We start from the raw sequence: 16087 nt of genomic DNA, 5'->3' as shown, positions 1-16087 counted from the left end.
TAAAAGTGCATGGTAAGTGATGAGTGCATATTTGTGCTCTCATTTAGCCTTTAATTTTGGTTTCTTAATTAATTTTTGTGGTTTAAAATAAACTTTTAACTAGGATTTGTTATAATTGGGTTTATTGAGAATGAGATACAAAAACATGTTAAAACTATATTTTTAGTTCATAAATGTTCTTTTTATATTTTGAGGTGTGTTGGCAACTACAACTAAGTTGAACTCCTAAAGCTGTGGAAATAATTTGATTAAGTGTTTCATGAAATCTTAGATAAATCCAATAATAACAATAATCAAAACTATAAGAAGTTAAGCCAAGTTCCATGAAGAAGACAGGAAAAACATGAAAAAATGGAAGAAATTTGGCTAAACTAGGAAGAATGAATGAGCAACAAAACTTGGACCTTGCGGTTTTTTCTATTTTTTCTACAATAAGACTTTGATAATTGATAAATGTTTATGATAAATTTTGTTTTGGGAAAATATATCTTTTATACATTTTATTTTATATTTTTAAATAATTACCTTATTTAACCATATTAGTAAATATCAAAAGAAAATATTTGTCAAATCTTTTTGAATCTCGCAAAATCTTCTTAAATCTTTTTAGATTTGGATAATAATCAAATATATCTCGAAGATGTTGAATTATTTAGAACATAACTTACCTTTGTTAAGGGAAATTACACATATAACTTACCTTTGTTCTTCCTCGCACTCATGAACGAAGTCCTTGGTTCAAGCAAAAGAGGAAGCACGAAGTGGTGGTGTTGTAACTAGGACAATGTCATACGTGAGTATATTTTCACCTTCGTATATGACGTCGAAAAACTCTAAATTATGATGTCTTATAACTCTTGGATGTATGAAACTAGGACAATGTCATACGTGAGTACATTTTCACCTTTGTACGAAACACTTTTATGAAATTTACCCAATATAACATTATAAATTGAGAATTCACATGTAATGAACATATGATATTGAAAAAGTATAAATTTATATTTTTAAATTAAACATTTATTTATAAAAATATTATAATCATTAGCTTTGCTAAATATGAAAAACTTATTTCACACTTATAATCATGAAATCACATAAATCACATTCAATCAATAAATTTTCTCTCATATGACTCTTAATCACTACTTTCATACCAATTTTGATAACTTAACAACATCAAACATGAATAAACATATACCAATTTCATAATGTAATATATGCAAATCGGTAGTTTCATCCCACTTTGGGAACTTCATACTAGAGACCCAAAAAATCTCTTCCTTTCACAAATTCTTAACTTTCTTTAGAAAAAGTAAAATATCACTCGTATATATATCATCATACATTAAACTTCTACTTCTCTTATGAAATTCTCATTTTGTAACGACATTCAAACACAACACTATGCTTCCAAAAATTAAACATTATATTTAAAAAATGAAATTAGCTTCCCATACTTTATATAATTTGTCTAAATCTGCTATGTTTCTAAACGACGTCACACTTAAAAAATCACTCTATTTACAAACTGAGACTTAATCAAGAAGGCAAAATTTTAAATCATAAATAAGGAGGGATTCACTAACAACAAAAAAAGACACTGACATGAACAAAAGATGAGTTTGTATGCAGGAGAAAACTCATCACTCTTAGTGTTAAAAGATTGGAAACTGAATCGAAATTTAGAAGAAAAAGCAACGTTTTTAGAGAAAATTAGATTTACATAAAAGAAAAAGATTTTCTTAAAAAAAAGAAAAGTTTTAAATTATTTAATTTTAAATAGTTGAATGAGTAAAGTAAAACTCCCTCTCCCCAAAACCTTTTTTTTTTAATTTTTGTTTATATTAAAACATTCTAAATTTTCTGTAATTTGTTCATTTCCGCTGCTGTGCATCCTCTTCCACCAGGCTACACTCTGCAGCCACCAACACAATACAGAAGCAGAGATAACAGCAGTTTCTCCATATTCCTCTCCTTTTCAACTCTCCCGATCCAAATGTCTTCAACTTCAATCGAGTAAAACCGAAACGATGGCGGAAACCGCAATTTTCTTCGCCGCCACCGGAGAGCCTCCTCTGCTACGATTCTTCAACAGTACCTTTCTCTACGTCAAACGGAACCTCATCGCTCACATTTTCCGCTCCCTAAACGACGCCGTCTCACACCACAGGCATCTATTTCCTCTCTCTCACTCCATTTATTTGCATCGCGTCTCTTTCTTTCTTTCAAACTTCTGACCTCAACAGCGTTGTTCCGTGGTTGGTTGCAGGATTTGCTGTGTCATGGACGCGGCGATCGAGAAAAAGTGTGATGTGTACGCGAGAGATTCTTCGTCGAACGACAGGAGTTTCGGCGCGGACGAGAATGGACGGCACGCCGTTTTCAATGTGCTGGATACTATGCTTAAGGATAGTTTAGAGCGGCTGAAGATGATGAGGTTAGTTTCGATTATTATCGAATTCGAAGAATGAAGTTTAAAGTAATTTGTAGGTTGAATTGAATCACAGTATCATGCAATGCATGTATGTAATGTTATGCGGTTGTGTTTTAGATCTTACCATCAATGAAAGATTATTTATGTGATTGGATGAACAACTAGCTGAATAAGTGTCTTGGAGTAAACGGTTCAGTCTTGAGAGAAGAGAAAAACGAAAAAGAAAATAATTAAATGAAAATCATTTTAAGAGTTCACACGACCTTTCTCGAAGGACCTATATTCTGTGATTTTAAAGAACTTCTAATCTTAACATCGATGTATGGTTGTTTGACCCAGATTTGTTCTCTTCATGTTAAAATGGCTTTCTTGTTAGCTACATCCCCATATATGTATATCTCTATGTTAGGAAAAAGATACAAGGGATTCCAATGTGATTGACTTTTTTGGTTATCACGTATAATGTTGCAGGGAAAATATATGTTTGGTAAAGATAGGTCTAACTATGGGATATGCTTGTGAATTCAAGTATGCTGAACATACAGCTACTATTAGGAGTTTGTGCTTGGACAGGAAGTTGGGAGCAGCTCTTTGGCTTCGGAGGAAAATGGTTATGAAAGGTGTTGTTCCTGATGTGTTTACCCACAACCATATTGTTAACGGGCTGTGCAAAATTGGTTTTCTGGAGAAAGCAGATTGGATTGTTGGAGAGATGTTAGAAATTGGTCCTGGTCCCAATTGTGCGACTTATAACACTTTGATTAAGGGCTATTGCACTGTAAATGACCTGGACAGGGCTTTGTCTCTGTTCTCCATCATGTCCAATGCTAGGGTTCTGCCAAACAGGGTTACTTGTAGTATACTGGTGCGTGCTCTGTGTGAGAAAGGTCTTCTAAAGGGAGCTAAAAGGATGCTCGAAGAAATATTGAAGGATGATGACGAGAAATATATAACTAATTTAGTAACCTCTACTATATTTATGGATAACTACTTTAAGAAAGGAGCAATTTTTCAGGCTCTTAGTCTTTGGAATCAGATGGTTCAAAATTGTACTAAAGTTGATGTTGTAGCTTATAATGTTCTTATCCATGGCTTTTGCAAGAGTTTACAAATGAACCTTGCATATGGATATACATGCGAGATGTATAAGAAAGGTTTACTTCCTGATGTTTTTACGTATAATATTCTTATTGGTGCTCTTTGCAAGGAAGGTAAAACTAGTGAGGCTTGCTATACCCTTGGAGTCATGTCTAGTATGGGAATTATGCCCGATCAAATTACATACCAGCTTGTGATTCGAGGCCTTTGTTTTGATGGAGAGATTGCTAGAGCAAAAAGCTTGCTTTGGTCTATGTTGAACAATTTAATAGTGCCGAAGCCTTTAATATGGAACCTACTAATTGACTTCTACGGACGATATGATGATCTTAGCAATGCACTTTTTACAAGAAATCAGATGCTAGCTTTTGGTGTTCACCCAAATGTATTTACTTACAATGCTTTAATTCTTGCACAAGTGAAGAGTGACAATTTCAATGGTGCTTGCACTCTGAAGGAAGAAATGCTCTCAAAGGATATTTTTCCTGATGTTGTTACCTATAATTTATTGATAGGTGCCGCCTGTAATTTAGGACGTCCTGATTTTGTTCTTCAATTACATGATGAGATGGTGCAGAGAGGGTATGAACCAGATTTAATAACTTACACTGAAATTGTTAGGGTGTTCTGTATTAGAGGTAAGATGAAAGAGGCAGAGGAGCTATATGCCAAAATACTAAAATCTGGTTTATTGAATGATCATGTTCCAGTGCAGATTCTATTTAACAAGTACTGCAAAATGAAGGAACCAGTTAGAGCATTTAATTTCTATCAAGACTGGTTAGAAAGTAAAAGGGGAAGTCATCCGTATTAAATTTGACATTCTGCCTGTCTTTGGACATCATGAAGTTTCAAGTTCGGGAAAAAGTGCCACTTGTGCTCAAAAGTCAAACAGCTGAAATTCAGATTTCAACTGAAATGTTGATGATGGCTCTTATCAGTTATGCTTCAGGTGAGTGTTGGCATTTTATTCCACACAATGTACTTCCAGTGAAATAATTGTCAGTGGCTGCATTCCAAACTCTTGCTAAATGTTGTACCTGAATGCTAAAGTAGATTTTGGGTTGATTAGTGGACCCATTTTATGTGCTGCTGCTGATTTGTGAATTATTATATATAATTATATACTATATTTTTTTTAAATGAAAGTGGGCAGTGACATTTAACATAATGCATGTGCTGTTTGGAACTTTTGCTTGCTAAATTTTAATCAAATGCTTAACTTGCATTGAAATTTAGTTGCTATAAACCATCCACTTAGGATTAGTGACCTTCCAAATCACCTGCAAACTCACCATTTCCGTGGTCATATTGTATATTTTCCATCTCACGAGGAGCTCAGCTCCATTGTATTGTGTTAGTTGTAGTATCTGCTTAAATCCTGTACAAGACTTCTTTCTTTGAGTATTAGGAGTATTTCCGTATACATTTTGGTCCAGTTTCCCTTTCTGTATCTGGTTTCTATTATCCCTAATTAGAGATGAGATGTATTTGATAGGGGGTTGCCTAGACATAGGGGGTTTGGTGGTTGTCAATGTCAACAGGTACTCAAGCAATGGGCATTTTGTCCCTCCAGAACCCATTTACTCTGCAGAAATAGCTGAGTTACTTGCTAAAGAAATTGTTAGACTTGCTGGGGTTTCCAAGTTCCATTTTAAGTGGTCAGGGTCCGGGATCCCACATTTGTTATCAAATTGTTGTAAAATACTATCCGCTTGCAGTGACAACTCTGACAAGGAGCTCTGCTTATCAACTTCTGATGGATGAATAAATGAAGGTCTTGACAAGGATTTGGAGTGCTTGAGTTGAGGTGTTCTGCAGTTGACTGGTTGAAACAGTGGTAAATCCTTCACTTCGGGCAGAGTATTGGTACGACATTGTTTACCAGAACACAATGTGCAACTAGAAGCACACTATTCATGTTGGTGACTGAGGTATTTGTAAGAGATGGTTTGGTTGAGGACACGTTTGCACAAGGAGAGTGGGGTTATTTGATGCTAAGGCTCTATAGCCAGCAATTTGTTGCAAGAAAATGATCCATTCCAAGTTGGCAGCTCATTGCTTACGGCCTTTTCAAATTGACGCCAGAATCAGTGGTGTAGCATTGTATGAAACTTCTTGACACAGCTTGTATTTCTTTCTGTTCAATCTTTCAGGTGTCTCTATTGAGCTGTACATTAAATATGCATGGCTGGGCATGTTGTAACATGCAAGACTCTGAATATTTATGCATAATCTTTGCACAGCTGTTTGTGCTTCAACATGAGCTTGTGCACAACTTTGGTCATGCAAATTGGAATGGTCTAATGTGTGGGTTCAGGCTCAAAAGCCTCAGCCTGCAGAAAACTGACCACTGAAGGGCAGAGCTTCTTGAATCCTTAATTGCAACTCTGTCCACTGTTGCAACTGCTATCATGTTGTGGTTGACATGTGTCTTGGATCCTCTTGTCATCTGTGACAAGTCTTCAGCCAACAATGTGTATTTTGAGTTTGATCCTAATCATCGTTTTGTCAAATGCCATGCATCTAATGAAGTTCTTCATGGACAAGTTGGACTCGATGGCCTGAATTAGTTTCCAAGCCTGCTTCATGCCTCTCATACACAACAACAACCTTCTAGTTTTCCTGTTCCAAGTCTAAACACTATTGCTTGCTTCTAATAATACTTTCAATTGTAATGCTCATATTGGCATTTACGATTAGGACATCCCAATTTCAATGTACTTTGTCTTATCTTTCAGTCTTTTAATGTATCTTTCAATAATAAAAGTAGTTTACCTTTTATTTTCAGCTTGTTGTATGGGAAAATCACATAGACTTCGTTCTCGTCATTCTGTCACTTCTTATAATTCTCATTTTGAATTAATTCTTAGTGATTTGTGGGGTCCTTCACCTGTGTCATCTACTAATAACTATTCTTACTATATTTTCTTTGTGGATGCTTATTTGATATTTACTTGGGTAATTCTTTTAAAATGCAAAGTGGATGCATTGTTCGTTATCCAACAATTGCAATCCATGTTATCCAACAATTGCAATCCATGGTTGAATTGCAATTTGACACAAATAAAGGCAGTGCAAACTGATTGCAGTGGTGAATTTTGCCCTTCTCATGATTATCCCACTTCTTATAATCTCAGAACTATATTCCTCATACATGTCATTAGAATGGCACAATTGAAAGGAAACGTCATCACAATGTTGAAATGGGCCTTACACTTCTCAATCAAGCTTCTCTTACTATGACCTATTGGGACCTTCCCTTTCTTACAATAATGTATCTCATCTACAAAATACTTTCTGCTTCTGTAAATTTTGGTGTACCATATACACTTCTTTTCAGGATAGCACTTGGCTATGGTTTTCTCAGACTTTTTGGATGTGCTCGCTTTCCCTTTTTTAAACCATACAGTTCATATAAACTTTATTTTCGTTATCAAAATGTATCTGTTAAGTTCCTCCTCAAACAATAGACTTAAGATTAAAAGGAGAGAACATGATAACAACCCACATCCACCCAAATATATCTAAAGATTTTACTTTCAATGAAAACAAGTTTCCTTATACTGAAAAATTTCTCTCTACCCAATTAACTACAATATCAGTCTTCCCTCTTGCTTCTTCTAATATACCCATAGTCTCACCATCCCAAATAGCTATACCTAACATCACACCTGTTTAGGTCTCATAAGCTCCATCCTCATCTCCTATACCTACCATTACACCTGTATAAATCTCATATGTTCCATCCTCATAACCTTCCTTGTACCGTCCGGTCCTTCCGATCCATAAACCGAGCGTCACTCCCAGAGGCCGACTGAACACTGAACGACTTCCCAAAGCGACTCTCCCAAGGTCGACCGAGCGGTTCCATAAGGCCAACTCTTCCAAGGTTGATCGGGTGGCTCCCCCAAGACCGGTCCCCCACGACAGACTCCTTTAAGGTCGTCCTAGAATCGACCATTCATAAACCGAACGATTGCCCCGATGCCGCCCACCCATGTCACCATCATGACCGAGCGTTCAAGCTAACGCTGTCCTTCGACCGACCATACATAGACCGAGCGGTCCTCCAAGGTCGCCCATCCAGGTCGACCATGAAAACTGAGCGTCCAATGTGACCGATCAACAGAACCGAGTGGCCGCCCACCCAGGTTGACATCCCTGGCCGACAACCCCTTCTGACCGACCGTCCCGATTGACCCTCACTAGGTCGACTACACGGTTAAACACTAATGACTCATTAAAGCCCTTAATGAAGATTAAGGTATGATTGAGCCGTTATCAGGCCCACCAAAGGTAAAAGCCCATTACAATCAGTATAAATAAAGGTTCCAGGTATGATTTCTAGACAGATTGCTTACGATGCAATATATACATGCATTATAGACCACTTGGTCATGTTACTGACTTAAGCGTCGGAGTGCCTTTGACAGGTACCCGACCGCCCGGCTTGGACAACGAGGAGAGAGAACGAATACTACAACCAGGACTTGAAGACGAGAGAGTCCGTTTGGCCCTTCCCAGCGCGTCCAGCCCTTAGCCAAGAGGTAACCGTCCGGTTTTCACCAGCTTCTAGTGCCCCCTAGAGACAGAGCCGCTCGGTCTGCTTTAGTTCATGGGATTCAGCAACGTCCGCCCGGTCTTCGGCAAACTCTTGTGTGTTTTAAAAGGGTCAGACCAGATCCGACCGGAGGAGAGAAAACGAATACTACAACCAGGACTTGAAGACGAGAGAGCCCGTTCGGCCCTTCCCAGCGCGTCGAGCCCTCAGCCAAGAGGTAACCGTCCGGTTTTCACCAGCTTCTAGTGCCCCCTAGAGACAGAGCCGCTCAGTCTGCTTCAGTTGTGGGATTCAGCAACGTCCGCCCGGTCTTAAGCAAACTCTTGTGTGTTTTAACAAGGTCAGACCAGATCCGACCGAAACATTCCTCAACCGCCTTTTCTCCCTCAATGATGTCCACATCACTCTACATCTAATACAAAACCTAGTCAATCATCGAACCTTTAAACATTCATCTTATGCAAACTAGATCCAAAGTTGGTACTTTACAAACTTGTGTTCATCCTATCCTTCTTCTTGCCTACTTAGAATCTACCACAACGAAACAAGCTTGTCAAGATTCGTAATCATTTTATGTTATGAAGGACAAAATCTTTGCTCTACATAATAGCAGTTGGTCTCTTGTTTCACTTCCACCTCACAAGAACACTTAGGATGTAAATTGGTGTTTCAGATTAAGGAAATCCTGATGTTACTATTTGTGTTGGAAGTCCCACATCGACTAGAGATAAGACCAATTCATAGTATATAAGTAAGTGCAAACCTCACCTTAAAAGTCGGTTTTGTGGGGTTGAGTTAGGCTTAAAGTCTACTCTTTAACATGGTATCAGAGCCAGCCTATCCTGGCAAGATTTATGTGGACATATTATTCCACCCGCTATTGGGCCACAATATAGCCATTGTCCTGCCCCAACTGTATAACAACAAAGTCCGTTTTTCCCTTTCTATTTGCCCTTTGTTCAGCACCACCTGTCCTCTCCAAATTATTTTTTTCTTCCTCTTTTCAACCGCTTTAACACCTTATCACCTATTTTTAGTTTTGAACTTGGTGGTATTTTTATTTGATTGTGTTGTTATTTGAATTTCTAGAGTTGCAATTTTCATTAATTATATGACTATGTTCCATTATTTTTGAATTACAATTATATTTCTACATTTTTAGTTATTTATGTGCATATACTGTATTTTATTTTTGTTTGCCTTGTTTCCGTCATAACCCATTGCGGCTTCTAATATATTTTCATGAAGGATTCTTGGGGTTGCTGATATTTTTTCTTATTTGATATTTTGATATTCCTGATAATTATTGTGAAAAAAATTATGAAAGAGGGAATTACCAGATCCAAATAACGTGACAAAGGACAATTTCACATCTTGCACCAAGATTCCAACAAAAGTGAAAGAAGACCTTTAGAAGTTATTTAGTGATAAAGAAGTCACCTGTATAAATCCTATAAATAATGCGGCTGATGGTGATAATGAGAGCGAAGATGAAGTTGAAATTTCTATATCTAGTAATGTTAAGGGGAGAAAGAGTGGTGGTAAAAAAGGGCGATTGATATGTTTAGTAGAAATCCAACTGTTGCAATACAAAAAAGAAACTAAGACAAGCTAATATGAATGAGGCACGTGACCTTCTTTCTGGTCCCAAACATGCTTGTCATTTAACCTTGTTAGATTGAAGAGCTTTCAGGCTATGATAAATGTAATTGTTAGATCTTTTTGCTCCATTCATTTGAAGTGGATTCTATACTGATGACTTTGCCAAAGAAAATAGAACAGCCATAACTCCTGGTGAAAAACTCAAACACTTTCATAGAAGTTATTGTGAGTGTTCTGAATTGCTTTACGTTATAGTGTTTAATTTTGAAGTTGTTTTTTATTTTATAGCTCAATGGTGGAAAAATTATGGTCAAGCAGTTTCAAACTTGCAAAAGCTAGCAATCAAGATTTTAATCTTGACATTTAGCTTATTGGGATGTGAGTGCAATTGGAATGTATTTGAGCAAGTAATAGTTATTCTTCATCACTCATTTCTTTATTAATAATTTTCTTTTTAGAAAGTAGGGATAAAATTGGTTCACATTTTACTTATTCAAAACACAGATTCATTCAAAAAGGAGAAATAGGAGTGACAGTAAACAATTGTATGATTGGTTTACATCAAGAATAAATAAAATAACTTGCTCAAAAATACAACATTTGAGATGAAATTGATCATATTGTATGACATTGTTGAGTGGTTAGTGGGACAAGTGGATGATGCTAATGATAATGAAGATCCTACTCTTAATTGGGCAATTGTTTATAAAGTTTCATGTGTTGGAGAGCCAATAATTTATACACGGAGAAAACAAGCAATAAAAGAAAGCAACTATCAAGTGGTGGTATTACTATTGGATCTTCCCACGCTTCCATGAAATATCCAGGTGCAACATCAGCTCCAACACGAATTTAATCTTGCTGGCTCTGATTCTGAGTTTAAAGAATTTGAAGAATTACAAACTTTCTCAAGACTTGATGTGAAGGGGGAAGAGGAGGGATATGCCCCATTTGATAACATTAAAGATAGTTTAGATTGGGAATGAAGAAAAGCCAGATGATTAGAATTTAGAAGTTTAGAACATTTGTTTTATGGTTTGTTGTTATCTTCAGTCTTGAACTTGAACTTGGGGTTTTTCTATTTGATTTTATTGTTATTTGAATTTCTGAATTTGCCAATATTATTAATTAGATAGTTTTCTTTCATTATTTTTCATTATTTTCATGAAGAATTATATTTCTGCATTTTTTTTTATATATTTTCATTAATTTATACATTGTTCATTATTTTATTATTTTCATTAATTAGATATAATTTGGCAATACAATTATATTTCTGCATTTTTTTTATTATTCGTATGTATGTATTGTATTTCTTTTTCTACTATGCTTCCACCATAACCTGTTCTGACTTCAGAAATATTTTCATGAAGAATTTTTGGAGTTGTCCATATTTTCTGTTATCTTGATAATAACACTGGTCGCTAGGGAGGACGAGTAAAGGGTATTGTGTTTCTGTAGGTACTTTTGAGGAGACTGAGGTTATCTCTCTTTGCAATGACCTAGTCCTTCGATGATATCCATTGCTGTTGATAAATTCTTTTCTAGTTCAATTTTGTCACTTATCTGTTTCTCTACTGCATAACTCAATAGATCTCTTGACATCGTTTTTAGTAATACTTGGTGGCTTTCTATCCGTTGTGCTTCTTTGCATCGGTGGTGGTGTTCTAACAACGTAGCTGTCTTGGCACTAATTATCTGTATAAACATGTGATAGGTTTTCAGACCTATAATGAGATGTTTTAGAAACTGCAGATCTTTATTCCAACAACATACCAAGTTTCCTCCAATGTGGAGAAACCCAACATATACAATTTCTGGTTATTCGAGAGAACCAGACTCTCCACTCTTCCTATTTTTTTCAGAATGTACAAAAAACAATGAAAAACTGCTAAAAACAACTGCCTACACAAACTTTATAAAAGTCTGAGACAATAAAATCTACCCACAGACAATTATAACTGTCTGTCCCTTTTATTTCTCCTAATATAAACATTTCCCTTGAACCTATCAACATTTAAACCAAATATAACTGAATCAAAAACTAATGGAATTTGTACATTCAATTTTCTAAGTGATTGATGACTTGTTTCTTTTTACTTTCTCAACTCAAGAAGCAGAAAGTTGTGAATTTTCCTGTTCTCCAAGCTTCATACCTGCCATAGAATTCTTGATTATTCATTCATATTTGTATTTATGCTAACCGTCATTTTATCTAAATTATATTCAGAAGGAGCAATTGGAAGAAGTGCTGCTTCTCCTGCAGTCGGAGGTTATCATAACAAATGTCTACAATTGTACCATTGAGAGGCTACCGGCACTAAATGGGCCGAGTGTGCCACACAGAAAACCTGGGGAATAATAGGTACTGTTACATTTGTTCGTAATGCTGAAGGATTCAAACGGCAACTGTAGGTTGGTGTGCTTGTAAATGTTAACAACGAGTGTGGTTTAGCCAACATATTTGGTAGTGATTTTTTTATTGGCGAATAAATGAATAATTTGAATGTACTAAAATGTAGCTTTATTTTACAATGTATTTGATAATTTACAATAGTTTAGTTGCAGCCACTAGGAAATTTTTCACGGAGGGAAATATGGCAGCCAGGGGTTATTTTCTGGTAATTATTGTTAAATGTTTACTTACTCTGAAAATATCGGAATGTTGAGACAAGATGTCTATGTTTTTTCTCCGTTTGATTGATGTTGGCAAGTGTTAAATTGAGAAATTGTACTTGGAGAACAGGCATTACAAGCTGATTGAGAAATTGTGCGTTTCAGCCTCCTAAAAGAGGTAAGCTATGGACTATGATTATTGACTTGTTGGTGTTGTTGATCTTAAGTTAGATTTAGAGCTTCATTTCACCATCTGCTTAGTAAATAATTTTGTTAGATGTATGGTGTTTTTTTATTTATTTATTTATTTATTTATCAAGATTAAGATCTAATTCTGAATGAGGAATAATGCTCTCAGAATTTATGGTATTATATGTAAGTTTTCGGGTATTGATAACTTTTTTTCACTCCATTAATTCTTCTGAAGTAAAAGTTTCCATTCTAAATTTTTGGGTATTGATAAGTTTTTCTGTGAATTCGAGATTGGAGGATTATGGCTGATATTTTGGTATTTTCGTGATAAGGGTTGAGTTATTACTATGACAAGCTTGAATGATTAAAGCGGCTTACGAAATAGTTCAAAGCTTTTGTAGAGGCAGCTAGGTCCAACTTTAAATATCTTTTTATTATTATTATTATCATTTCATAATATGAAATGAAAGGGAGTAGATTCAATAAGAAAAGCATTATATATTAAGAATGGTAACGGGTTTAATAAACAAAAGTTTTCATGAGAGTCGTATTAGCATGAACTTATTTGAAATTAATTTATTATTTTAGCAAATTTGTTTGAAGGATATTGATGCTCTAAACATATTTTTTATGTTCATAAAATTTGAATTGTATTACATTAAATAATATTTAAAATTTAAGGTAAATGATATATATGTATGTAACAAATAAGAAGGGGAACTAGGTTAACTCTAAGGGGGCCATGGTACCCAATTTTTTACTTTTGTTTTTCACTATCTTGTTTTTCTAAGTATTTAGAAAAAAAAAAATTCAATTATAAATCATCACAAACAAAATCCAACAAAATCAATCAGGTAACAGTCTTTATTTTGTCATTGTATTCCAATTAAATTTTATAAAATTACTCTACATCCAACCTTAACGCATAAAATCATTGCTAGTTCCGAATATTTTTAAAGTGATAATTGTATGATAAACATTTACAACGACGAAAGACAAAAGAAAAAAAGAAGTAAACAGCAGAGTTTTTTTTTTCCTTTTTAAATAATAGATAGACTGAGATTGAAATAAGGTTAAGAAAACAAAAAATGAAAACATTAAACTATCGTAACATCTTAAGAAAAACTTTAACAAACCAAACGTGTGTGTGTATATATATATATATATATATATATATATATATATATATATATATATATATAATATGTATTAAAAAATATTCTAAAATACACCTAAGACGTGACTTGCTAACTTATATTAACTTACTTTTTACAAGGTCCAAGTTAGCAAATTATAACTATAAATTTCATAAAATATACTCTAAATGAAACTTGTTAACTTTTTTTTCTTCAAAAATAAGAGGGTGCATGTTAATAAAATTTTACTTATATTAACTATCAAAATTCAGAGAAAACACACACTGATACCTTAAGTAGTTATGTGATTTATTACTAACTAATCTTTATATTTTGACTTTATATTACTAATTTGTAAATTTATTCCTCACATTAAAAAAAATTCTCACACAGGCCTTTTCATTCAAAACAAAGCGTTATTCCTTCTAAAAATAAAATAATTAACCTACAATCTAGATTACAGAAATCCTAATTAAAATGGAAGCACACTAGTTTGAAGATAAGATCGAATGTTTATTCTTTTTCTTTTTATCTGAAAACTTAATATGCCAAAAAACAGTAGCTATTAAAATTGAACCACGCTTTCTTTTTGTGATGATAAGATGGAATTTTCTTTAACATGAAAAGTGATGCATAGGAAGTAGGAAACAACCGTACTAAAACCATGTTTCATAGGTTTCTATGCATGCAGAAATTTTGAAAAGAAAGAGTATATAGGTCGTGGTCCATCTTCCTTTTACACACTCACTCAAACCTTTTCGATTTGTTTTCAGTTATACACTTTCTCTTCCTTTCATCGTGCACCTTCTTTTTTCTTTTTCAAACCATGTTTTACTAAAAACACATATAAATATGCTCACAAAAAATTGCAACTGTGACCAATTCAGATGTATAGTTAAAAGTCTAACATTACTTGGAGATGAATTTATTACATGAATAATATATATGAAAAATACTTTCATACTCATTGTTTTAATATTTGAATTGAAGGTATTCTCAAATCTTATATAGTTGATGGTTAAACTCCAAATACTTTAATAAAATTTTTTGTATATATGGTTTCTTTTCAAAGCAATTTTTTTTATATGATAGAAATTAAATAAATTTATTTAAAACACAAAAGAAATTGAACTACTCTATTCAAATAATTATTTTTATTATTGAAGTGATTAAATTTCCTTACACTATAAAAGTTCCTTATCAAAACCCTATGCAAAATTCATCTATATAATAGTCAATCTTAATTGTTCATAAGCACAGGTTATGAATAAAAGAAAAACGTGCAGCTGAGGTACAATTATCAGTGTTACTCTCACTGATATATCACATCTCCAAATCCTCCCAAAAACTTTCGAGAATCACATGAACTGTAGCTGTTGCCTCCACCACCTGATAAAGAACACACTTTTCTCTATCTGTCACTGTAATCTGTTACAAAAACACTAATGCTTTTTTGCAAACCATGTGAATTCCTCCAAATTCTCCTCTTTAGTTTCCATATACAATGTCTCTCAATTAAAAAAAAAAAATTACACCACCATCACCAAATCATATATATGTAACATGTTTCTAAGACAGTTATCATAAACTCACTATCTGACATACATAATACACCACGAGGGTCTGTGTTTGGACGTTTATTTCGTCACTGCATATCAGTGCTTATACTATTCACTTTTTTTTCGGTACATTCAACCGTTTCACATCGTTTAAAAATTATTGGTAAAGATTTATTTTTAGTACCACTTTAAGGGTTTGTTCACTTGAATGGATTTGGGAGAGAGTGATTGAGGGGATTTGAAGGTAAATTTTGTTGTTGTTTATTTGAGTAATTCTTACAAACTTTACTTCCAAATTCACTCTCACTTACCTCCAAATCCACTCAAATAAACAACAAAAGAATTTACCTTCAAATCCTCTCAAATCCCCTCAATCACTCTCCCCAAATTTATTCAAGTGAATAAGGTCTAAAAATTCTCTTACTAATGAAGGTATCTTATGTGTATATAAATTCATGTTCATTTTTTGTTTTATTTGATGTAGGACTTCGTTTGTACTCAACACTAAGTTTAAATATGCATTTTTACTCCAATCCTTTAAGATATTTTTAACTAACAAAATCGTAACAGAAATTTCCTATTCTAAAATAAACAATAGCTTGTATGGTATATTATTTCAAATTCTTGAAATTGAAATGAATATATAAAAAATATTAAAGGAAAGAAAAGGGTAGAAAAGGGTGAAAAAAAATGTGTCTCTGTTCAACTAAATAGTGTAGGCTGGAGTCATTGAATCTAGGGCACACATTTCCCACAAAGGCCTAGAAAGTCCCTTTCTTATTGGTCATGCTTTCACTCAGAGATTCCATTTTTGTCAAAGAGCACAAAAACACACACTCTTTCTCTCTCAATCACTAACCTTTGTATAATCATGTGTATGTGT

At 34.2% G+C, this 16087-nt stretch overlaps 1 protein-coding gene across 2 annotated transcripts; it reads left to right on the top strand.

Moving 5' to 3' along the window:
• The first annotated feature begins 1867 nt into the window (after nt 1–1867).
• Nucleotides 1868–12595, top strand: LOC108340559 (pentatricopeptide repeat-containing protein At5g24830). 2 transcript variants are annotated; one of them, XM_017578022.2, is made up of 4 exons: nt 1868–2173; nt 2273–2440; nt 2909–4487; nt 11932–12595. In XM_017578022.2, exons 1-3 carry the CDS (start codon nt 2034–2036, stop codon nt 4347–4349), a joined length of 1749 nt encoding a protein of 582 aa, XP_017433511.1. In that variant the 5' UTR covers nt 1868–2033; the 3' UTR covers nt 4350–4487; nt 11932–12595. The 2 variants fall into 2 exon arrangements, with proteins under 2 accessions (XP_017433511.1, XP_052733313.1); XM_052877353.1 differs by lacking the exon at nt 11932–12595 and adding an exon at nt 5257–10790.
• Nucleotides 12596–16087: the final 3492 nt, after the last annotated feature.

The sequence above is a fragment of the Vigna angularis genome, chromosome 5, assembly GCF_016808095.1.
Source record: "Vigna angularis cultivar LongXiaoDou No.4 chromosome 5, ASM1680809v1, whole genome shotgun sequence".
Lineage (NCBI taxonomy): Eukaryota > Viridiplantae > Streptophyta > Magnoliopsida > Fabales > Fabaceae > Vigna > Vigna angularis.
This window is presented reverse-complemented; position numbering and strand designations above follow the sequence as displayed.